Raw genomic sequence first — 25,956 nt, 5'->3', positions numbered from 1 at the left:
TTATGTTAAGAACTAACCCAGTACAAGTTGATGCCTAGTTAAAAGTCGATCGCCTTCGAAGGCACAGGCATTGTCAAAACAGGTACAATAACACATTCGAAAAGTTACACCAATAAATTATCGGTGTTTTCACGAATTTACAAAACTGAAAAAAAAACAATCCGAGATAAGGTTGTTTAAAAATAACAACTTTTCGATCACGTTTATGTTACGGATTGAGGATTTCTTTAACAAAGTCATGAAATGTAGGACTTGGGCAATGCTAATCCATACTTAGTTGAAGATATATTGTTGTAATCAAAGAATACTTTATTTATAATAATTAATAAAGTTTTTTTTCACTTCGTTGAAACAGAAAAACACGGTGGTCTTTTCTTTCCTATAGCATTATACACACTTTTGTCAAATCGAAAAAAAGGCGCTCTTCAAGAAAATTGCTACTTTTGTTACACTTCAACACGCCAACAGGTGTTCATGTATAAGTGATCACATGCACATATCACATTGATCACATTGTGCATGTTGTCTCTATTTATGCCCTGCTAAGGATGTAAATTTTTGTCACTTCCTGAAACAGAGAAACACAGAGAACAAGCCTTTTTGTCAGTTGGTTTTTTACAGTTACCACGAAATTAAACAACATTTTGCTTTGAAACTTGGCTAATTTGTTCTTTGGATCAAAGGAAATAAAATGGTAGAAAAAATACAGATCGTAAAATTAATGATTTTCTGGGGTTTTGTCACTTTGTAAAAAACACCGGTGAAATGCGTCCGTAGATTTCCCTTGAGCCTAGTGAGTGTAAGTGGTCTCTGATATGCTGCGGTGCCCGGGGGTATATTTCTCCCCTAACGAATTACGTTCCGGGGTTTTCCTGATGGCCGCTCGTCGGGAGGGCCTAAGCTTCCGCGTTCGTCTGGTGGCACGCCTCACTATCCGTGAAGGCCGGCGGTGAGCTACGATATTATTATAATTGCGAATAACATTTTTATAATACTGACGCTTTCAATACCTGCAGTAAGCAACGTATACCAAGGGTGGACAAGTTGCTCATCTCTTTGCAGGATATATTGATCGGATTGACAGATTGTTTTTAGAAGCAAACACTCACAAGCACTCGAACCATCCAGTCTCAAATTGACTTTAACATGATAACTGCAGTTTAACTTTGTCTCGTGTGAGTAAGGTTACAAATTTATCATTAATTTTGCTCTTCGTATGATGCTATCTTTATTTTAGGGATTTTCTGCTATAATTAAAACACTCTTTTCAAATGAGTCTTCACCTGTTTACCTTTTTAGGAGATTTTGATTCGATTTACAAACTTGTGAGAATTTGATACTTGATAATTTAAAGATTTACCTTATTTACACCGATACATCTACAGGAGTAATGATTCGCTGGTTTTACTCGGGATGTTGGACATTTTATTCGCCTGGTTATTTTGTTGTCCTGCAATAACATTTATTTCTACTTTGCATATTTTATTACTATGCTTTCTTTCTTTTTGGAATAAGGTTTATACTTTGGCGTGTATAAGGACATCACGCAAAGAAAGTTTCATGTTTTGGTGGGACCTTGAGTTTAATGCTTACACTCAAACAGGAAATAATTCAGTGGAATTGAATCGACATTCTCACATTTTGACATCTCACGTGTTATAATAGCACTAATTTGGATGAAGCAGTTGTCGTCTAAACGCAGAAGGACCCAGATTCAAAAGTTAAACTTAACCTTGTACCAACAAAGTAAGGACTGGAAACAAAAACAAGACAATCAAGTTTTAAAGGCCATCTTTAATCAAAACAAATCATGAAATTAAAGTTTCTTGTCAAAAACTTGTCGTGTTAGGCGGTGACGTCGCATAGGCCTACTATTGGTTTTGTAGGATTCTAGGAACTAAATGCCGTGTAAATATAGTTTGTGTGTATTCTTGTGTGATATTCCCAGAAAGGTCGTGGCACGAAAACGTTAGTGAAAATGGTGGTTTATTTAGGTTTAACTACCATGAATGGCTTTAATCTGTCCTAGTAAAAATGTATAATGCGATTCATTTGGCTGGAAGGGAAAGCGGAACATTTCAGTTTCTAAGAGAAGGCACATTTCTGATTTTGTGCCATAGCACCAAAGTTAGTCTAACCCACGTTTGACGGAGAGTATTTTATTTTGTTTCATTTTGTTTTCAATTTTGCAGCAACAACGGAAGACACCGTTAGGTGATAAATTTAATCAGTTTTAAAGTCGAAACCTCGCCATTTCATGCCAGAGAACCATGCATTTTGTATGAGTTTCTTCAAATATTTCTATTTAATTACTTCACCAGATCATGAGTATAAGATCTGATTATGCGTTTGCATCCCCTTAATTATCATGATTTATTGCTGGTCGGGGTGATTATACAGCACACAGATGGTTCTTTTTGCAGTTACCAGCATTTGACCCAAGGGAGCGCTTTGAATAACTAGAATTTTCTTATACACTTGAATTACTTCATTTCTTGTGAGTGTACAATGATTTATGAATTTACATTTAAAAAAAGAAAAAGTAAAACGTCACATTTGTTACCAATACATCAATCATTTTAACCTTTCATCATTAAATATGTTTACAAGCGATAGCTGCTTCATCTTGACTCATAAGAAGCACTTTAGGCCTCGTGTTTTGGTCGAAGCGTGGTTTTACTTAACGTGTATGGCAGAGTGTAGAATGTTTTCGAGAGTAGTGCTTCTAAACATCTCAACTGCGTCTATAAGACTGTGGAGCTAAAACTGCTTAACCTTTCCGACGTTCGACATGCATTATGGAATTACAGGACAAGCAAGCAATGCATTTCGTGTACCGCCCTGTGGAAGATGTGAACCTGCAAAACAAACATCTTTTTTCATTTTATTAGATACTCCATCCTTTTTTCACATTGTGTTTTATCGCAGATTTTGAGTAACTTCACCTTCTCAAATTCCAAAAATAAGGGGAATAGCTTCAAAGAACACCAATTGTTGCCTGAAATTAAGATCATGAATCGTCTATTTGGCATTGGCTACTAAGAACCGTCTGTCGAAATTATATATGTGTAACAGAAAGGGCAAGTGGGTTCTTTTTTATATAAATATAGCGGGCGGTGATGTTCAACCCGCGTTTGACCGTATGGAGGTTGGGTATCGAATATGACTAAAATGTCTAGTGGTTCTGAGAGGTTTAGTTTACCTTTTTAAAAGTTACTTAACATTGAGAATAAAAAGTCAGGAAAATCAAACAACTGGACGATTAATGGGTGAAATTTGGGTGAAAATGCACCGTTCAGTCTTGATGTTTTGATGTTTAAAACAGTGGTTTCTAATTTCATATTAACACTCAACGAGCAGGGAGCAGAATCCGCCCCCCCCCCGTTGACGTTTGCTTATAGTATCTTCAGGATTAATTTCTGCGTGCTAATACTTTATGGCAATTTTTTACAATGTATTAGCCTCATTTTGACCCCAAAATTAACAAAATTGAAAGTTTTCAATTTCCATGCTATTATTCTACAGTCACCTTGGTACTTTGTATTTAAATTAATATCAAATCTTACTTTATGGGGAAAGCTGTTTAGGTTGCCTAATCAAGTAGGCCCTAATCAGGTTGTCAGGGAGTCAGATATGAAATCAACTTTTTCATACCGTTTCTCATGCTTATATGGGGGATATTTGGTTTGGGTAAAATCTGTTGTGTATGCTCAATGTTTTCCCCCGTAATGGCGTTATTGTGTCGACCGTAACTCAAATACGCTCACCCACGAATGCATCGGTTACACAAAGCACAGCACTTTGTATGAACGTATAATGTGCACGCTGGTCATACAAATGCATCATCCGTACTGACATGTTCGCGTACACACCAAACACTTATGCCAACAGGCATGCAATAAATACTGATAGCAGTCAAATGGTTATGTAGTACTCGCTAACATGGGCTGGGTAAAGTCTTCCAAGTAAACTTAATTAGGACTCTTAAAACTACACTTTTGATTCCAGCCTTTAACAATAAATTAATGCTGCTAGTATTCATTATTGCATGTTCCAAAATGAGTTTATAAAACTCACGACAGATCTGGAAACAGTTCTGTTCCAACATTTCATCTATATATTTCCGCCAACATTACCGTCTCTAGACACAAGCCCTCTTTTGAAATCAGCCTTTTCGTTCGTAACAGTCAGTGTTCGATAAATATAAACAGGGGTATACCTTTACAAACATTGTTTTGTGTTTTCTTTGCAGGACAAGCTTATTCAGAAAATAATAGTAGTAGCATCTGACAGAAAATATGTTGCATTCCATTCTAATCATGTGTGGAATCTCCGAGAATAGGGTATTCATGTCCACAAGGAAATTGTCAAAATATAGGCCTTCAAGAATACGCACCACAAACAATTTGGAAAACTATTAGCAGTCTGGTATATTATCATATTTGGACAGCCTATTATATCATAAATCTCGGGCAATCTGACCAATCACAAGGCTTGTTCTAGCAGCCTGCAACAGATTGCATGGGTGTTTCCACGTTGTGGGTGCTTAATATTACAGCACGTTGAGCAAAAACACTAACAAAAGTTTCAATTGCAACAATTTGACTGGCTGTGCCAAAAAACTCCCTGACTATAGACACAAACCAGAAGTTCTAAAACACATTTTTTACCGATGGGATTTAAAATTGGTCGGAGCCAATTTGAGATATTTAAAGTTGAATTTGTCCCAAAATTGCTGTTCCAGTATGGAAAAGTCACTACTCCCATATGTGGTAATACTCTAGACTGACTAGGAAAACCAGACAACTGTATAAAGTAACGTTGTGAGCATGTAGCTAGCTCGAATTTAAGTGGCATTTTCTCAAATTAAAGCTGAAATTTGATCAGGTCTTTGAAAAGAATTTTTCACATTTTTCAAGGGGGGGCTTCACAAGAAAATTAGGTGTAGCTGCGTTCCAGCAGCTACCAGTACAATATTAAAAAATGTCAAATGTGTGGGGGGCTCTCAGTTTCACGGGCATCTGTTGGGGGAACATTCCCACCCCACCTTGCGCCTCATCATGCCAATGCGAACCTACCAAAATGTCCTACACGAAGGTAAGCAAATATATCGTCAGTTGGTCCAAGTTTCCTGTTATTCTGTTAAGTTGGGAGAAAAAAAATGTACCTTTTCGATCAAACGTTTAACCGGATGATTGCTGTCAAGCTCTAGTTTGTGTTTAATGAAATCCTTTTGCTCTTCCAGCTGGAGAGACTGTTGGCCTGGTTCATAGAGACCACGCCATCGCAAACGCCTTAACTTCTCTCGAAGGTTTGTTGCTCGTGAACGAATCTTCAAGTATAGGTAAGTGGAACAGTTTAATAATAGTTTGTATGATAATTTGGCATTTTTCCTGTTTGCTATCCATATAACAGAGGTATGAAAAAATTCATCTCTTTGAGGTGTGGTTTAAATGGTTGTTCCACTGTTTCAAATTTTAATTCTTCGACCTTTGTATCGATCGGTTCAAAAACATTCAACGCTATGGATTTTCCAATTTCCCAGGACAGTTCGTCAGGTTAAACAAAAAAATCGGCTTTGCCATATCGGAAAGTTCATGTCCTTAAAGTAAATATTTAGCCAATCCTTGATTTAAAGGATTGTGCGAGTAAAAAAGATGTCATTTATGCTACAAACTTAGGATTCCAGTTCCATTTAAATAATCAAAAATATTTTAGTTTGTTAGATGAACTGTAGTATATTTTGGGCAACCACCAATATCTTCTTTTTAACTGACGATTGGTGGGATTCATCTTCTTATTTGCATTTTGTTGTCATTTGATTTGATTTTTCACTGTATGGATAGGTGTTATAATGTACATACCCCATCTTTTATCTCCATTTCAAATGCGGCCTGCATATGTACATGCAAACACTGTACCCCACTGGGCTTGTACATATTTCAGTGACAGAGGACTTCATTCCACACACAAGTCTGGACTCGGAGTTGAGTCCGGTTTTGTTTGGACTCGTGACTCGGCTTGGATTCCGGTCGTTTTGGACTCTGCTTGGATGAGAATTGGCTAGTGGCTGGCTCGGACTCGAATCAAGTCCATTCAATAAATGTATTTAAGATTCAGAAGTTCCATTGTCCATAATTATTTGTTTATGAACTATCACTTTCTAGTCTAGGATAATGACAAGCATGTGTAAAAACCGGGGAACTGTTTCGCCAGAGTTGCCTGTGCAGTGCAGTGTAAAAACGTTTTTCATGAAGGACTGACTTGCACCCAATCTTTCTCTTGTGACTTATGCCAGTCATCATTGGACAACAGATTCAGAGTTACAGTGACATCATAGAACTCCTTCACACACATTTAGTCGATACTTCATTAATGATCTTTTTTAGCTGTAAATATAAAATGTTCAGATTAAAGTCGGTAAACAAAAAGTTTGTTTATCATTTTGGAATCACTAAACAGGTGAAAACTTTAAACATGCTCGGACTGGCATCAATTTTTTTTGCACCTGACTAAATGTAGCTACGTAAAGAAATAGGCAAAGTTGACTGGTGACCTGTCCGCTTTTTTATACACAAATTCATAAGTACATGTACTGTACATGCCGTACACACGCACGCACCACGTTTAGTCATTTGCCTTGCACGTCTTGCCCTCATTGTCAGTTCATCAAAACATGTCCCTGTTACAGATAATCCATTTAGGCTTTACAAGCCATCAACAAGCAGCCGCGGCCTACAAAACGCAAATTGCAAATTCTCTAGTAAGGTGTGCACAGAGAAGTTGCGAACAGCATCAGTTGTTTTTAAGGAAGTTGGGAAACATCCTTCAAAGTAAGTAGGGCGCCTGTCAACTCGGTCGGTAATCAACTCAGTCCGAGTCAACTCGGTCCCAGGTCAATTCAGTCCTTAGGGAAATATTCTACACACCCAAAAACTTACATTTTCCACATTTTCCCAAAATAGCCAATAGCCAGGCCTTTATAGTCGAATTGACAAAAATAAAGCATAACCAGTGAAGTCGCATCCAAGTTAAAAACAATGAAACTTTTCCATAGTGACCGACTTGACCTAGGACCGAGTGGACTTGGACCGAGTTGGTTACGGACTGAGGTGACCGTAAACATAGACATAGACCCGTGAACGTACATGGTTTTTCAAGGTCACGGCTACTCTCTCGATTTGCTTTGCAAAAGCAGACATCGCCCTCAAGAGAGTGTCTGTTTGAGTCCCGGAGTGGCATACCCTATATAACTGAAAATGCTTGTGAAAAAAGTTTCTCAATAAATACTGTAGACTAGCGTTGAAGGTTTACTGTAGGTGTTCTTTGATCAAAGGTTTTCACACCTGGGTTCAGACTCGACAATATGGACTCGGACTTGGACCCTTGTCAACTCAGCTGGGCTCGAACTCGGATTAGATGGCTGGTTACCCAGAGGGACTCGACTCCATCACTAGGGAATCAGGCCATCTCGGACCCAAGGACCCATGTCAACTCGGATCCACGTCAGATTAATGTAGAAAATGGAAGGGTAATCACATAATGATGTTTCCAAATCTTTACAGATTTTTGGCTCGACTGTCCCTGGGTAATGATATTCTTACCTCCTCAATTTCGTAAGGTGACAGAGTAAGAGTTTGTGGCACTGCCAATTCTCGGCAGAACCGTGTCTCCTGAAAAGAGAAACGTCGAGTTCCATATACATCTATAATCGATTAAAGTTTGATGTATTTTAAGTAAACGCAATATTTAAATGTAATCTTCATTCGATTTACTTAAAGGTTGAAACGTTTTACATCCTCCAAACTGGCATTTATAGGTGCATAGGATCGGAGGTATTTAAAAAGAACAAGTGCCATTGCTTTCATAGGCAAAGTTGACTGGTGACCTGTCCACCTTTTTTTACACAAATTCATAAGTACATGTACTGTACATGCCGTACACACGCACGCACCACGTTTAGTCATTTGCCTTGCACGTCTTGCCCTCATTGTCAGTTCATCAAAGCATGTCCCTGTCACAGATAATCCATTTAGGCTTTACAAGCCATCAACAAGCAGCCGCGGCCTACAAAACGCAAATTGCAAATTCTCTAGTAAGGTGTGCACAGAGAAGTTGCGAACAGCATCAGTTGTTTTTAAGGAAGTTGGGAAACATCCTTCAAAGTAAGTAGGGCGCCTGTCAACTCGGTCGGTAATCAACTCAGTCCGAGTCAACTCGGTCCCAGGTCAATTCAGTCCTTAGGGAAATATTCTACACACCCAAAAACTTACATTTTCCACATTTTCCCAAAATAGCCAATAGCCAGGCCTTTATAGTCGAATTGACAAAAATAAAGCATAACCAGTGAAGTCGCATCCAAGTTAAAAACAATGAAACTTTTCCATAGTGACCGACTTGACCTGGGACCGAGTGGACTTGGACCGAGTTGGTTACGGACTGAGGTGACCGTAAACATAGACAAAGACCCGTGAACGTACATGGTTTTTCAAGGTCACGGCTACTCTCTCGATTTGCTTTGCAAAAGCAGACATCGCCCTCAAGAGAGTGTCTGTTTGAGTCCCGGAGTGGCATACCCTATATAACTGAAAATGCTTGTGAAAAAAGTTTCTCAATAAATACTGTAGACTAGCGTTGAAGGTTTACTGTAGGTGTTCTTTGATCAAAGGTTTTCACACCTGGGTTCAGACTCGACAATATGGACTCGGACTTGGACCCTTGTCAACTCAGCTGGGCTCGAACTCGGATTAGATGGCCGGTTACCCAGAGGGACTCGACTCCATCACTAGGGAATCAGGCCATCTCGGACCCAAACCAACTTGGACCCATGTCAACTCGGATCCACGTCAGATTAATGTAGAAAATGGAAGGGTAATCACATAATTATGTTTCCAAATCTTTACAGTTTTTTGGCTCGACTGTCCCTGGGTAATGATATTCTTACCTCCTCAATTTCGTCAGGTGACAGAGTAAGAGTTTGTGGCACTGCCAATTTTCGGCCCAACCATGTCTCCTGAAAAGAGAAACGTCGAGTTCCATATACATCTATAATCGATTAAAGTTTGATTTATTTTAAGTAAACGCAATATTTAAATGTGATCTTCATTCGATGTACTTAAAGGTTGAAACGTTTTACATCCTCCAAACTGGCATTTATAGGTGCATAGGATCGGAGGTATTTAAAAAGAACAAGTGCCATTGCCTGGCTTTCAAGCTCTGTTTTCAAATGAACCGTCTCGATGCAAGAACCCCACTTCACTGCGCAGAAAAAAGAGCGTGCTTTCAACATGGTACTTTCTTGCCAAGCCACCTCTTGTGATGTTCTATCACGCGGCACTGTACACTCGGCATTCGCAGCCGGCGAATGAAGCACATGGTAAGTGTTGTTCTCTGCTTTCATGGCATATATTGGTAACTATAAGTACGGGAACTTTCACTTTGCCAAGAAGTGAACTGAATTATGCAAATTAAGGGAGCAAACACATTGGCTTAGGTTTGCCCGTTCATAATGTCAGAAAACATGTGTAGAAGTAGGGGAGCTGCGATCGGCTTTGCAAAGGAAAACCACGCGTTCCACGTCCACATTTCTACATACATGTATAAAAATAAAATTAACCATTGGTCTTTCAGCTTCAAATTAACTGCTTTCTTAAATCTGGTCGTTTTGCCAGATGAGTGGTAATTGTAAACTTTGAAAAATAAGAGCAAAGAATACTCACTTGCTGTATAGCCTTGGTGGTACCAATTTGTTTCTTTTTTAGGGGAGACAGCGGTTGTGACTGGCCCTCTGAAAAGAGAAAATTAAGAGGGCACCTACATCAGGGATTCTATTCCTGTACACATTTAGCATGCTGCTTTTGCCTCATCTCAATTAAATGTGGACAGATTGTACGTTGATGCCTCAAACAAATCAAAGAATCTTTGTGATGATGAACGATATCCAGGTTTTGGTCATGCCATCCTCCTCATCTTACCTCATTGTCCTAATCCTCCTCATCATCATAACAGTTTTGTATACTGATTTTTGCGCTTTAGAAAATAAAAATTCAAATATTACCAAAAATACCAGAAAAAAATTGACTGAAACCTAAATAAAAAGTAGACACCAAACAAATAAGTTTGTTTTCTGAAGACACTTGAATAACTTAGGGCTTGGAGCTAGTTATGTGGTGATTAGACGAAATGACAGTTTGTTGGTACAAGTTAGCTGATGTAATCTTCATGATTTACAACACAAAACACTGTGAGTTCAAAGTCTTGAATTGAAAAAAAAGCTATTGACATACCAGTGACTGATTCCATTGCGCTCATTTTTGACTCTGGGTTCCGAGACGTTTCCGCCATGACGAGACTGCCACAACGCACAGTTGTACTTGGCTCAAGTATCTGAGTTACAAATAGACGTAGTGGTTTATTCATAAGACAATCTACAAGGCCATTCAAACAACAGAACAAAAAGGCTCCAAAAGTATTCGATTCTTTCCCGAAAGAATGTAGGATACGTCATCAAAATTTTCAGGAGTGAATAAACAAACTCTGTGATTAACACATTAAGGTACTGCGTAACAGTCTGTAACACCTTTGTACTTCCAAGTTTAAAGTAAGGTTTAGTTTGGACAACATGGGTCCATCAAACATAATTTCCGTCAGTGAAAATTAGTATTAGCCTATAACTGGGATTCAGAAAAAAGAATACACAAACGTGTCAAGGTTTAGAGTGCAGAATGAGTGAGGATTTGTTCTTAAACGATTTACAGTGTTTCCATCTGCAATATAATTTGGAAGATACTGTAACGAAACATTGGATAGACAGGGTACCAGTCTCGTCCTTGTACCCACTGTGGTGGTACTGCGCACAGTTCATCAGTGTAAAACGCTGCGCCGCGCCCAGCTCGCTCCTCGTAGGGGTTCTTTCCTTGCTTTGCACCAATGAGGACCGACCGGGTTTAAGCCTGGCTTGGCCCAAGCCCTAAGTGCATTTGGTTTCCAGTCCATACTCGCTCTCGCAGTTTGCTCCGGGTACTCCAGGTTCCTCCTACCTCTAAAACGGGACCTTCTTCCTAACGCCGTAATGTGATGCTGCTTAATAAAGATTATGAATAAACGTATAGTTATTGGCCTGAATAGCATGAGTAGCTGAAAGCGCCATTAAAACAAAACAGCCGCTCGCTCTCTTTTTGCGCCTGGCTCTTGTTCGTTGAGTTCCGTAATGTGCTTAGCTTGAGCAGTGCTGTAAGCAGTTTGGGCGATTCTCCGCTGCGTGTGGAAGGGAACCTTCCAGACGGATGGTACCGTGACATCGCTCTGGTGGGCCAATTCGCTTCGCCAAGCTGTGTAATTTATGTTAAGAACTAACCCAGTACAAGTTGATGCCTAGTTAAAAGTCGATCGCCTTCGAAGGCACAGGCATTGTCAAAACAGGTACAATAACACATTCGAAAAGTTACACCAATAAATTATCGGTGTTCTCACGAATTTACAAAACTGAAAAAAAAAAACAATCCGAGATAAGGTTGTTTAAAAATAACAACTTTTTGATCACGTTTATGTTACGGATTGAAGATTTCTTTAACAAAGTCATGAAATGTAGGACTTGGGCAATGCTAATCCATACTTAGTTGAAGATATATTGTTGTAATCAAAGAATACTTTATTTATAATAATTAATAAAGTTTTTTTTCACTTCGTTGAAACAGAAACACACGGTGGTCTTTTCTTTCCTATAGCATTATACACACTTTTGTCGAATCGAAAAAAAGGCGCTCTTCAAGAAAATTGTTACTTTTGTGACACTTCAACACGCCAACAGGTGTTCATGTGTAAGTGATCACATGCACATATCACATTGATCACATTGTGCATGTTGTCTCTATTTATGCCCTGCTAAGGATGTAAATTTTTGTCACTTCCTGAAACAGAGAAACACAGAGAACAAGCCTTTTTGTCAGTTGGTTTTTTACAGTTACCACGAAATTAAACAGCATTTTGCTTTGAAACTTGGCTAATTTGTTCTTTGGATCAAAGGAAATAAAATGGTAGAAAAAATACAGATCGTAAAATTAATGATTTTCTGGGGTTTTGTCACTTTGTAAAAAAACACCGGTGAAATGCGTCCGTAGATTTCCCTTGAGCCTAGTGAGTGTAAGTGGTCTCTGATATGCTGCGGTGCCCGGGGGTATATTTCTCCCCTAACGAATTACGTTCCGGGGTTTTCCTGATGGCCGCTCGTCGGGAGGGCCTAAGCTTCCGCGTTCGTCTGGTGGCACGCCTCACTATCCGTGAAGGCCGGCGGTGAGCTACGATATTATTATAATTGTGAATAACATTTTTATAATACTGACGCTTTCAGTACCTGAAGTAAGCAACGTATACCAAGGGTGGACAAGTTGCTCATCTCTTTGCAGGATATATTGATCGGATTGACAGATTGTTTTTAGAAGTAAACACTCACAAGCACTCGAACCATCCAGTCTCAAATTGACTTTAACATGATAAATGCAGTTTAACTTTGTCTCGTTTGAGTAAGGCTACAAATTTATCATTAATTTTGCTCTTCGTATGATGCTATCTTTATTTTAGGGATTTTCTGCTATAATTAAAAGACTCTTTTCAAAAGAGTCTTCACCTGTTTATCTTTTTAGGAGATTTTGATTCGATTTTCAAACTTGTGAGAATTTGATACTTGATAATTTAAAGATTTACCTTATTTACACTGATACATCTACAGGAGTAATGATTCGCTGGTTTTACTCGGGATGTTGGACATTTTATTCGCCTGGTTATTTTGTTGTCCTGCATTAACATTTATTTCTACTTTGCATATTTTATTACTATGCATTCTTTCTTTTTGGAATGAGGTTTATACTTTGGCGTGTATAAGGACATCACACAAAGAAAGTTTCATGTGTTGGTGGGACCTTGAGTTTAATGCTTACACTCAAACAGGAAATAATTCAGTGGAATTGAATCGACATTCTCACATTTTGACATCTCACGTGTTATAATAGCACTAATTTGGATGAAGCAGTTGTCGTCTAAACGCAGAAGGACCCAGATTCAGAAGTTAAACTTAACCTAGTACCAACAAAGTAAGGACTGGGAACACAATGTATAACAAAAACATGACAATCAAGTTTTAAAGGCCATCTTTAATCAAAACAAATCATGAAATTAAAGTTTCTTGTCAAAAATTTGTCGTGTTAGGCGGTGACGTCGCATAGGCCTACTATTGGTTTTGTAGGATTCTAGGAACTAAATGCCGTGTAAATATACTTTGTGCGTGTTCTTGTGTGATATTCCCAGAAAGGTCGTGGCACGAAAACGTTAGTGAAAAACGGTGGTTTATTTAGGTTTAACTACCATGGATGGCTTTAATCTGTCCTTGTAAAAATGTATAATGCGATTCATTTGGCTGGAAGGGAAAGCGGAACATTTCAGTTTCCAAGAGAAGGCACATTTCTGATTTTGTGCCATAGCACCAAAGTTAGTCTAACCCACGTTTGACGGAGAGTATTTTATTTTGTTTCATTTTGTTTTCAATTTTGCAGCAACAACGGAAGACACCGTTAGGTGATAAATTTAATCAGTTTTAAAGTCGAAACCTCGCCATTTCATGCCAGAGAACCATGCATTTTGTATGAGTTTCTTCTATTTAATTACTTCACCAGATCATGAGTATAAGATCTGATTATGCGTTTGCATCCCCTTAATTATCATGATTTATTGCTGGTCGGGGTGATTATACAGCACACAGATGGTTCTTTTTGCAGTTACCTGCATTTAACCCAAGGGACCCCTTTAATAACTAGAATTTTCTTATACACTTGGATTACTTCATTTCTTGTGTAATTTACTGAGTGAGTGTACAATGATTTATGAATTTACATTTACAAAAAGAAAATGTAAAACGTCACATTTGTCACCAATGCATCAATCATTTTAACCTTTCGTCATTAAATAAGTTTACAAGCGATAGTTGCTTCATCTTGACTCATAAGAAGCACTTTAGGCCTCGTGTTTTGGTCGAAGCGTGGTTTTACTTAACGTGTATGGCAGAGTGTGGAATGTTTTCGAGAGTAGTGCTTCTAAACATCTGAACTGCGTCTATAAGACTGTGGAGCTAAAACTGCTTAACCTTTCCGACGTTCGACATGCATTATGGGATTACAGGACAAGCACGCAATGCATTTCGTGTACCGCCCTGTGGAAGATGTGAACCTGCAAAACAAACATCTGTTTTCATTTTATTAGATACTACATCCTTTTTCCACATTGTGTTTTATCGCAGTTTTTAAGTAACTTCAATTTCTCAAATTCCAAAAAATAGGGGAATAGCTTCAAAGAACACCAATTCTTGCCTGAAATTAAGATCATGAATCGTCTATTTGGCATTGGCTACTAAGAACCGTCTGTCGAAATTATATATGTGTACCAGAAAGGGCAAGTGGGTCCTTTCTTATATAAATATAGCGGGCGGTGATGTTCAACCCGCGTTTGACCGTATGGAGGTTGGGTATCGAATATGACTAAAATGTCTAGTGGTTCTGAGAAGTTTAGTTTACCTTTTTAAAAGTTACTTAACATTGAGAATAAAAAGTAGTCAGGAAAATCAAACAACTGGACGATTAATGGGTGAAATTTGGGTGAAAATGCACCGTTCAGTCTTGATGTTTTGAGTTTTAAAACAGTGGTTCCTAATTTCATATTAACCCTCAAAGAGCAGGGGGCAGAATCCGCCCCCCCCCTCCGTTGACGTTCGCTTATAGTATCTTCAGGATTAATTCCTTTGTGCTAATACTTTATGGCAATTTTTTACAATGTATTAGCCTCATTTTGACCCCAAAATTAACAAAATTGAAAGTTTTCAATTTCCATGCTATTATTCTACAGTCACCTTGGTACTTTGTATTTAAATTAATATCAAATTTTACTTTATGGGGAAAGCTGTTTAGGTTGCCTAATCAAGTAGGCCCTAATCAGGTTGTCAGGGAGTCAGATATGAAATCAACATTTGGATACCGTTTCTCATTCTTACATGGGGGCTATTTGGTTTGGGTAAAATCTGTTGTGTATGCTCAATGTTTTCCCCCGTAATGGCGTTATTGTGTCAAACGTAACTTAAATACGCTCACCCACGAATGCATCGGTTACACAAAGCACAGCACTTTGTATGAACGTATAATGTGCACGCTGGTCAAACAAATGCATCATCCGTACTGACATGTTCAGGTACACCTCAAACACTTATGCCAACAGGCATGCAATAAATACTGATAGGAGTCAAATGGGTAAGTGGTACTCGCTCTCATCGGCTGGTAAACTCTTCCAAGTAAACTTAATTAGGACTCTTAAAACCACACTTTTGATTCCAGTCTTTAACAATAAATCAATGCTGCTAGTATTCATTATTGCATGTTCCAAAATGAGTTTATAAAACTCACGACAGATCTGGAAACAGTTCTGTTCGAACATTTTAACTATATGTTTCCGCCAACATTACCGTCTCTACACCCAAGCCCTCTTTTTAAATAAGCATTTTCGTTCGTAACAGTCAGTGTTGGATAAATATAAACAGGGGTGTAAAACAGGGGTGTACCTTTACAAACATTGTTTTGTGTTTTCTTTGCATGACAAGCTTATTCATAAAATAACAGTAGTAGCATCTGACAGAAAATATGTTGCATTCCGTTCTAATCATGGGTGGAATTTGCGAGAACAGGGTATTCATGTCCACAAAGAAATTGTCAAAATATAGGCCTTCAAGAATACGCACCACAAACAATTGGGAAAACTATTAGCAGTCTGGTATATTATCATATTTGGACAGGCTATTCTATCATAAATCTCGCGCAATTTGACCAATCACGAGGCTTGTTCTAGCAGCTTGCGACATATTGTATGGGTGTTTCCATGTTGTGGGGTGCTTTATGTCACAGCACGTTGAGCAAAAACACTAACGAAAAGTTTCAATTGCAACAATTTGACTGGCTGTGCCAAAAACTCCCTGACTATAGACACAGACTAGAAGTTCTAAAACACATTTTTACCGACGGGATTTAAAATTGGTCGTAGCCAATTTGAGATATTTAAAGTTGAATTTGTGCAAAGATTGCTGTTCCAGTATGGAAAAGTCACTACGCCCATATGTGGTAATACTCTAGACTGACTAGGAAAACCAGACAACTGTAGAAAATAACGTTGTGAGCCTGTAGCTAGCTCCCCCCCACACGCACACAAAGAAAAAACTGTCAACGAATTCAAGTGGCATTTTCTCAAATTAAAGCTGAAATTTGATCCGGTCTTTGAAAAGAATTTGTCACATTTTTCAAGGGGGCATCACAAGAAAACTAGGTGTAGCTGCGTTCCAGCGAACAATATTCAGAAAATGTCAAATATGTGGGGGCTCTCAGTTTCACGGGCATCTGGTGGGGGAACATTCCCACCCCACCTTGCGCCTCATCATGCCACTGCGAACCTACCAAAATAACCTACACGAAGGTAAGCAAATATATCGTCATTTGGTCCAAGTTTCCCGTTATTCTGTTAATTTGGGAGAAAAAATGTACTTTTTCGATCGAACGTTAAAACAAATGATTTCTTGAATACAAAGAACATGTCACAACCGCTTCCAAGTAGCGCAACGCCCTTTAAAAACTTTGCACAATGAAAAGCCTACAAAATATGCAGCAAGCATAGTAACGTTAATATAGCTGTAACTGGGCTTTGCACGAACGAGTAAAAATAGAAGCCGTCCCCATCCTTCAGGAGACACAAGCACATTATAAAACATTGACAGGGAAGTTAAATCAGTGTGCAGTTGTATATTATACAGTTTGTTTCTTGAACAACGTTTTGGTTTAAGCTACGCTTTCAGGGCAACCTGGCTATACACCCAAATTTTCTCATTGAAGGGTGATACCTGTTTTTTTGACAAAAACCTTTCTTTTCGACGGTACAGAACATGTGTCTACGGTTAAACCCCCTTGTTCCAAGTTGAACATAACAAATACGACTGATGAATCAAAGCTTTATCTTTTCGGTGGCGTACACACCCAGGCAAACAAAACCATTTTCAATGTCACTGAAAATTTATCGGGGGGAGATTGTTAAGATCCCTCTGAAAATATTGGTAGTTTTATTTATTTGTTGTTTTTGTCTGTTAGATTTCTCCCCTGGCAGCAAATAGTCTCGCTCTCTTACGCGTCACTTCTTTAACCAATCAAAATTTCGCAGTACTGTCAAAAAAGGACAAAATATCCAAAGACCGTTCCATTTGTTCAGAACAGGTGTTTTGGACATGTCGAAATAAAGCTTGATATTTCACCATCTTTTTGTTTTTGTTCAAGTCGTCATAATATTGTCATTGTCATAATATTTCCCTTCTTTATAAGATCATCTTTACCAGCAATAGAATCATGTTTTCATTATCATTAGAGCCATTGCATTCCAGCTAAGCGAACATTTGGCCTATGCATTTAAAGAATATTCCTTACATGGCATAAATTAACTTCCACCAGAAATTTGCACACTGTGAGGGTTCATCATTCCAGAAAATCATTCCAAGTATGAATAAGGCCGTTTTGGACAAAACAGATATTGCGTTTCTATGTAGCAAAAATATCGTTTGGCTCTGACAAAGGCTGAAGCAGTTACAACATATAAGTAAAGGATCAACATTTCTTGTAATTATTAGCTTCCAAAGATGTTACTGTTTTGGACCAGTCATGAGATCTCAAAGCTTTTACGATAATGTTACTCAACGTTTACAATGCAGCAGCATAAAAAGGTTATGTTGCTTATAACATTTAAATCTCTTAATGTAAGGCGAGGTAAAGGTTTAATCTGACTATGCTTATGCCAACTTATCCCTCTGCCCATACAGAAATAAGCAGTTAACAATGAAAGTACTGATGCTGTTTCTGTGTTGCGAACAACCCCCGTCATTAGTTGTGAAGATTGTCCAGTGTATAGGGTGTGCTTGCAGAATGGAAGGCACCGAATCACTGGAATTTAGAGCTTAAACTTCTTTTCCCATTCATTTGACGTGAGCTGGTGGTAACTGGGCGATATACCACTCACTGAACCAAATGTCATTTTCATTTCATTATTTATTTTGCAGGATTAAAAGACAGAAACTTTACACAGTTTACAAAATGAAAAAAAGTTAGCTCAGAAATATAGTTTTACTCAAAAATCTAAATCGATAAAAAGGCAAACGAACACACACAGAGTACAGTAACACACAAACTTAGAAACAGCAGCACAAGCAACAACACTAGCACATCCACAAAGACACAAAACACACGTAACACCCCCGTGCAGGATTGCAAAAAAGCAAACCTAATTACTATCCAGTTGCTCTCCTGGATCCAAATAATAGATTGAACAAAAATCTCGATATAAATAATTATATTTATACCTTTCCACAAACAATTCTACTGTCCTTTATTTTATGTAAACACGGAATCGCGTGACACGAAGCAGGACTTATTTCTAGTTTGATCAGCCACGTCACCAGCCGCTCTGCACCGTATGCCCATCCACTTATTACTGCAAGGCTTCAATTTAAAAACAACCGACTTACGTCTTTTGCATACATGTATTCATCCGCCAATTGTTGCTATGCTTGTATTCAATAAACAAACTGCATATTTCGCAATGTAAAAATCCATCCACCAGTTATTGGCAAATTTCCAAGCAATAACCAAATGTCGTTATTGCTTAAGTTCATGTGGCAAATTTTGGTTGGTTACTATTGGTGACCACGAGCCTCTTTGCACTAATGGCTGAGTGGAGCCTACTCTAAAGACGCTTATATAATTGTATACTGGGCGCGGCTCCGATTTTTGGCCTTTGAACATTGACCATGTCAAGTAAACAGATTGTAATCATCTACAATTGAGACTCATAGACAAATTTGGAAATACATTTATCTTGTGGTTTATTTTGCTTCGCTAACAATTTTTTGTACGGTACTGTGCTCAGCGTGTCTAATACAATTTTCAAGGAAAAAGAAAAAAAATACAAAAATGACGAAATTTCTTTAGGTTGCCAGCTACGCAACCCAAGATCTTATCAGAATAACAGAGATCAGAGATACACCATTCATTTTGTTTGTTTGTTCGTTTTGTTTGTTTGTTTTTTAATCGTGATTTTACCAAGATTGGCTGATTTAGGGGTGTAAATATAACTGCAGTTCTCACCCCACTGACATAGTCCATGTTTTCGTCGATTGCTGTCAGAAGAAATTGAGGAAGGAACAGGGGATTTTTCGGGGTCGAATTGAAGATCGTGTAATTTATCACAAAATCTATGCATCACGTGACGTTCTAAGTGAGGGAACACCATGGACTCGCAGGGACCGTCTACAGATGACCATATAGTTAGACCAAATTTAAGTAGCGTCTTAAATTATTTTGAGTCTATTTTCATCGAAATAAACATTCCTAAGAGGAAACGCATTATTTTAGGATTAATTTACAGATCCCCTGGTCTCAATGTTTCTAATTTCACGGAAATTTTTGACGATATCCTGTGTAACATAACTTCTGAAAATAAAATGTGTTATTTTCTTTGGGATTAAAGGTACTTTGGATTGTTATAACACCAACTTACCTTCTACTTCTTGGACAATTATACTTTGTCGGCAGCAGGACTATTAGTTAGACTCTACCGTAGACTACGGCCGATCAGACCTAATTTCACTTCCGAGTAAAAAATGCTTTTGCAGGCCTTTTCTCGCCCGGGGAAGGTAGACAAATTCTCTTCCAATAACGTCCAAACTACCAAAAAGCTACGTGTGGAATCCAAAAGGCAAGTTACGTGGGATAAATATTTTGCATCAACTTCCGCAAGCAGTTCCGCTCAAACATTTCTACTAACCGATTCACGATTGTGTGATGCACATATATCTTTTCGCCAGCATTACCATTTATAGAAATGACATCAATACCTTCGTTTCTGTCAACAAGGACATTTGACTCCTTTTTGTGGCTTATTCCCAAGGGAAACATGAAGGGACAAACACAATACTATGTTTGTAAAGTCCCGCTTTTTGGTCTGGTTGTAGTCAACAGCCACATTACACATTTTGGAATGTATACACCCACCCGCCGATTAATGGCAGATTCCATCGACAGCTAAATCTCATGACTGCATTTGTTCGTTTGGTAAGTGTTGGTCGGCTGCCATTTTGAACTGAGATTTGAAGTGGCTCGTCTGATTCTACACGGCGGGGGTTCATGAATGTCTATGCACCAGTGTGCTCAGAGTTCTCTTTAGTAAAAAATAAAATACGGGGATCCGGACAAATCCTTTGAATTGGACACGTGACTGTGAGGCGACCCGTTATTTTATCAGAAACGTTGAGACCTTTGGTCAGGGAATCGGAGTATGATTAACAACTAGACCCAAATGTATGAAATGTTAATTCCTTCATTTTGAGTGCCATCTTTAGCATGAGCAACAGCCGGTTGATCGGAAGACTCATTCTTGAACACAAATTAATAAGACGTGGACTCTAACTTGGACTCAAATTCAAACATTGGGACTCGACTACGTACACAAGGCTGATCCCTTCATACACACTCGTTAACATACACCAAATGCCATACAGATACACAGACCATGAATACGGTCCTTGATCTATACGTTAAATACCAAATAATACAAATAAAAATACCTTCAACTGAAAAAAATTATCTAATGTAAGCTAGGGCACCTTACGCCCTTTCTCACCCAAGGAGTGTGTCTGGAAGAACATCTGGGTGGATACATCATGAAAGGCTTGTATGAAATGTTTTCAATCAGAGAGCGGAAACATAAATGCGTTTTATACTATTTCTCATAAGAGAAATGGTAAGACACCATGAACGTTCGGGGGCAAGTTGAAGGACTCTTCTTTTCTGATCTTATAAAATATCTTGCTGAAAACTATCCTAAGGTACTTATTAGTCTTTCATCAGTCTTTGAAAGTAATTGACTTAAACCAGCATACATTATGACAGAAATCTTTGAACTAGAATCATATTGAAAAGGGGCATTTTCTGTCCTTTTCACACTGGAGATTGTGTTATGAAGATTCTCAGCCTCACTTCGTCTTCTACTTAGACTTGCTTCCACTTGCTATGTATTCCATGATACTCTTTTGAGTACAAGAATAAAGGACAGACAGGTGGAAGTTTATTGCTGTATGTAAAAGAATCCTTGTCATATATTGTTAGACCAGATTTATGTAGCGTCTATTTTCCATCGAAATAAACGTTCCTAAGAGGATAAACATTATTTTAGGATTAATTTACAGACCCCCTGGTGTTAATTGTTCTAATTTCACGGAAGATTTTGTCGAAATCCTGTGTAAAATAACTTCTGAAAATAGAATGTGTTATATTCTGTGGGATTTCAATATCAACCTGTTAAAATGCAACACCCATAACTCATCGCCGAAAACTTTTAACAATTTTTCAAATATTAGTCCGGAGCTTGCTTCTAAGATCCTTCATACTGTGGCGAATGCAACTGACACCTCTTGTGGTGGATCCAGTAACCGGCCGGATCAGGGATGGAATTGACCTGGCCCAACCCCACAAATATATTTATTAACCTTGATCAAGGATGAGCGGCTACCCTGACACAAGGGGGGATATCAGTTAACGAACGGCAGACTAAGCCTAGGGGCAGTTCGTTGGATGGAAGTGTACCACCAATTAGGAAAGACTAGATTTATCTGGCAATACAGTAATGAAACACAGGGAAACCTAAATAAACCTCAACAGTGACACAGGATTTCCAAGGACAATAATCAAGTATTTGATTTATTGTAATAACAATCAATAAGGTATATATATCACACAAGGTTTATGTACACAATGCACCTCACAAGGCGATACAATATGCCTCACGTGGTTAACTAACCACCCAACAAACTTAAACACAGCTAGTCTACAACCCATTACCCCACTAAATAGTGATAGCCCTCACACAAATAACACAAAGTGTCATGCAAAACAGGGTCGATCTAACGAAAGGGAAACTACCCTCACAGCGATCTGAGTACATCAAGTAAACCTGAAGGCTAGCTAGCACAATGACAAGATTGCCTTCCAGCCGTCACCCTACTATCAGTGCTTACAGACGACAAGCAATCCAACAGCAAAGACCACTAGCTCCCAGCCTAGGTTCACGACACTCAGCTCCATCACTAAACTAATCTAGACCCAATACTGTTCACTACTACACCTACCAGTTATAGTCACTACACGCACCGCCCCTGGTGCAGCGCCCACGCTATACCTCGCACAGTCACAGCACAGAACGGCAGAAAGCGTCCTCCACGATCCTGCCACTCTGCGACCCAGCAGCGAAACTCACTAACTGATTGTGCGCGCTCTAAGCACGCCGCAAGCGCCCAGACCTAGTGCTCTACGCAACGCTGATTGGTCAACGCAATGCTTAATAATTCATGCCTTAGACTGGCATTCATGTCTACCCCTGTTTCGTCACAATACCAATTCCAGTCCGACAGATTTTACAGTTGGTGACTTCAATGATTTATTTTTTATGAATCCAATTTCTGCAAATGAACTTTTAAAATGTATAGATAAACTACCATCCAGAAGAGCTCTGGACATGACTTTGGTGCATTCCTTGTTAAGAAATATAGACATGAAATTGATTCTCCTCTGTTAAAAATTTGTGACCTATCGTTTACATCTGGAACCATGCCTAATGACTTCAGGATTGCTGAAGTAATTCCTGTATTCAAAACTGGTGACCCACAGACTATATCCAACTCCCGTCCTATTTCTATTCTACCAAATCCTTCTAAAGTCCCAGAACGTCTGGCAGCAAATCATCTAAATTCATAATATAGAATAATATCTTAACTAAGTCACAGTATGGATTTCCTGCAAACTACTAGATCCAAATGGCTCTAGTTGACCTTGTTCGTAAATTTAGCTTTTCTTTAGACTAATCTTCTCGTACTATTGCTTTGTTTCTGGACCTATCCGAGGCATTTGATACTATTGATCATAAAATTTTAATTTGGAACTGAATAGATATGGCATTAGAGGAGTGGCTTTGGATTGGTTAGAAAGTCCTATCTTTCTGACCAAAAACAGTTTGTCCAGGCCACAAATAAGCGTTTCGCTTTCCGTCTGGTATCCGCCATTCATCATCTATTGTTTCTTTATGTTCTAATTATGATGTATGGAAATATACCAAACCAACCAAACAAACTTTGATCACCAAGCACACAGAAGTAATTATCTGCGATCGATACACATAAACGGCTTTAGAAATACTAAAGCCTTACCTAAAGCTTTATACTTAAGCTTTATCCTAGCTAACGAAGATTCTATGCACCATTGTGCTAGTCGTGTCTGAGAATTTCGTGAGCAAGAAAGCATACACAGATCCAGACAAAATGCCGGTGGGCCGGGTTGGTCACATCACTGTGGTGGCTACACAGTTTTTTTGTATCTGAAGAGTTGAGATATTTAATCTAAGAATCAGAGTATTATTAATAATTTTGAAAGTTTGAAAGCGTATAATCGATTCACTTTGTCTTCGAAAAATACGTAGTAGTCAGACTGAAAACGCTCAAATAAAATGGAATGTATACCAAAGAAGTATATTTCACATTTCCATAGAATATGACATCAACATTGCACGTTAAACCTGTAACGATTTGGCCATTCAAGTCAGGTAGAATACACCTTTGACTTTTGGCTGTAATCTTACAAGATTTGTAATTGCAGATATCATTCAACTGGGTCACTTAAAGTTTCAATTTTACTGTTTCAAGAAAACATCACGAAAACACGGTGTCGCTGTTAACGGTTAATTTAAAGCGCAATTTTAATGATTTAGAAAATAGCACATTCCCATGACATTCCGTAGTGCGTAAATAAGACACATAAGAGGCCAATCTGCAGGTAATTCAGCTCTCATGCAGTGAGCGACACGTTCTCAATCTTATATTAAATCCAAATGGTAACATTTTACAATATTTTAACAAAATAACCGAATACATTTGCCAAGACACAAGTTTTAAGTTCGTCCTAACTTTTTCTTAATTTTTATATTGTTTTATAGGTCAATTTTCTCCTGTGAGAAACAATCAGCTTGTTTGAACTTGCACAGCTTAAAAGTGTAAGTCATAGTTATACTGTTTGTATATGTTGGCACTATATTGGTGGTTGCAAATGGAGATCATTGTGATACGGAGGCCAGGTCACATGCAAATTAAGTAAGCGAGAATTTCCAACTGCTGGGGGAATTCCCCGAGCACGCAACACACATACTGCATAGACACTGGGCGGTGATGGAGAAAACTCGACAATAGAATGTATTAACTATAAGCTATTGGATGTTTGAAAGATTATCAGAAAGGGTAACTCTGAGAGGTGATCAAAAAGGTTGGTATACGCTGTGCAAATAAAATAACAAGTTAAAGGTCGCGTCTGAGTATTTTGGCTGCAATGGGAAATAACGCACGAGTCCAGGGTGGTGGCTGCATTCTTTATAATACAGAGCCGCGTGAATTTTAAAGTCGCCGTCAATTTATTCCTACGCTGCCAGACAAATTTGCTTCATATGCCGAATCTTATCAGATGCTATGTAAACATCAATTGGAATACGGAACATTTTTCCTGAACAATGGTTTCATACACTAAATATGACCAAAACAACTTTGATTTTAATTTTGCACGTACCTTCTGCTTAGGCAATTATTCGATCTTGGCAGCAGCACTGTTGATACACTTACTATGGCACTGTACCGTCACTTTCTAACTCAGACGGCTATGGGTGATACTTCACCTTTAACTAAATTACACTAAATCAGCAAAATGTACTTTGGGGAGGGTTGTCCCCTCGGAAAAGGTGGGAGAGAGAGGTAAATCAAACGTCCAAACAAGCTGCATTGTTCCATTCGATTCCAAAGGTATAAGCTACCCACACATATCTCACCCTGCTTCAAAACAGTTCTGTATGACCCCACCAAAATGCTGGGAATATCTTTCTGCCAGCACAAAGAGTTTGTGACGTCATTACACGACATATATCGTCTGTCGACATTAGGTACAACACGTATTCTTTGTTATGTAAATATAGCAGGAGTTGCTGCGCCCAAGTGTTTGATCCTCAGTAGGCGAGGTGTTGAATGTGGCTGAAAAATGAAAGTTCTTGCAGTTCTGTTGGTTAAGTTCACCCTTTTTCAATAGTTTCGTAACTATAAGAATGACAAAAAATAAACAAAATCAAACATCGATGTGATTTGGGCGGAATTTTCCACTTTTCTTCCTTACGCGGGACCGCTCAGGTATCGCTAATTCCAAGGCCAAGTTAATGAAAGCCGCTTAAATTATCCGTGTTGAGTCCAGTTGTATGCAGACAAAACATGTAACTTTCTTGGAAGAGAGTTGAACTTTTGTGTAACTCTCTGCTTAACATAACAAAAGTTCTTCTGTGCGTATGGCTTGGTTTTTGAGAATGAGCTCTTCATCTCTTCATATAATGACATAAAGTCTTGCTGTTTGCTGGCACATTGAGTGAGTTTTACCCAAGTTTTATTGGAAATGTAAATGCTCTATTATCGTTGCAGCATTGAGGCAGTATCCATTACCCCTCTCAATTCAAAGAGAATAAAGATAAAACAAGGAAGCCGATAAATTTGAAGGGCCTTACACGATACTTTACACTTATTTTTCTGAAACCTTGTCAAGCTTTCAATTTCCATGTCATTATTTCGCAGTCACTTTGGCATTTTGTGTTTCATTTAGTATTTAACCACACTGACAAGATAATTACTGGATTACCGGTTGTACTTGATCAACAGGTTGTCACGGAGTCAGATCTGAAATCAACACTTAGTTGCTATTTCTCTTGTTTTCATAGAAGGGCACTATTTGGTTTAGGTGAAATCGTGTTTGTTAGCTCAAATTTCCCAATTTC

The 25,956-nt window shown here is 38.5% G+C and overlaps 1 protein-coding gene across 1 annotated transcript in view; it reads right to left on the bottom strand.

The window, feature by feature from the left end:
* The window catches only part of LOC147797557 (uncharacterized), a 35,060-nt gene extending 15,169 nt beyond the window's left edge, over nucleotides 1-19,891 (bottom strand). Inside the window, exons 1-5 of the mRNA XM_087142445.1 lie at nucleotides 19,615-19,891; nucleotides 10,287-10,386; nucleotides 9,720-9,787; nucleotides 8,945-9,013; nucleotides 7,605-7,673 (exon numbers count right to left, since the gene is read on the bottom strand). Coding sequence (XP_086998571.1) covers nucleotides 7,605-7,673; nucleotides 8,945-9,013; nucleotides 9,720-9,787; nucleotides 10,287-10,344 — 264 coding nt within the window. The 5' untranslated portion in view covers nucleotides 10,345-10,386; nucleotides 19,615-19,891. The remainder of the gene's footprint in view (nucleotides 1-7,604; nucleotides 7,674-8,944; nucleotides 9,014-9,719; nucleotides 9,788-10,286; nucleotides 10,387-19,614) is intronic.
* Between the last annotated feature and the right edge of the window lie 6,065 nt (nucleotides 19,892-25,956).

The sequence above is a fragment of the Acanthaster planci genome, linkage group LG10, assembly GCF_054643075.1.
Source record: "Acanthaster planci isolate LZ-2023a linkage group LG10, COTS_SCS, whole genome shotgun sequence".
In the NCBI taxonomy this organism is placed as follows: Eukaryota; Metazoa; Echinodermata; class Asteroidea; order Valvatida; family Acanthasteridae; genus Acanthaster; species Acanthaster planci.
The sequence above is the reverse complement of the archived record's forward strand: the minus strand, read 5'-3'. Positions and strand labels throughout refer to the sequence as shown.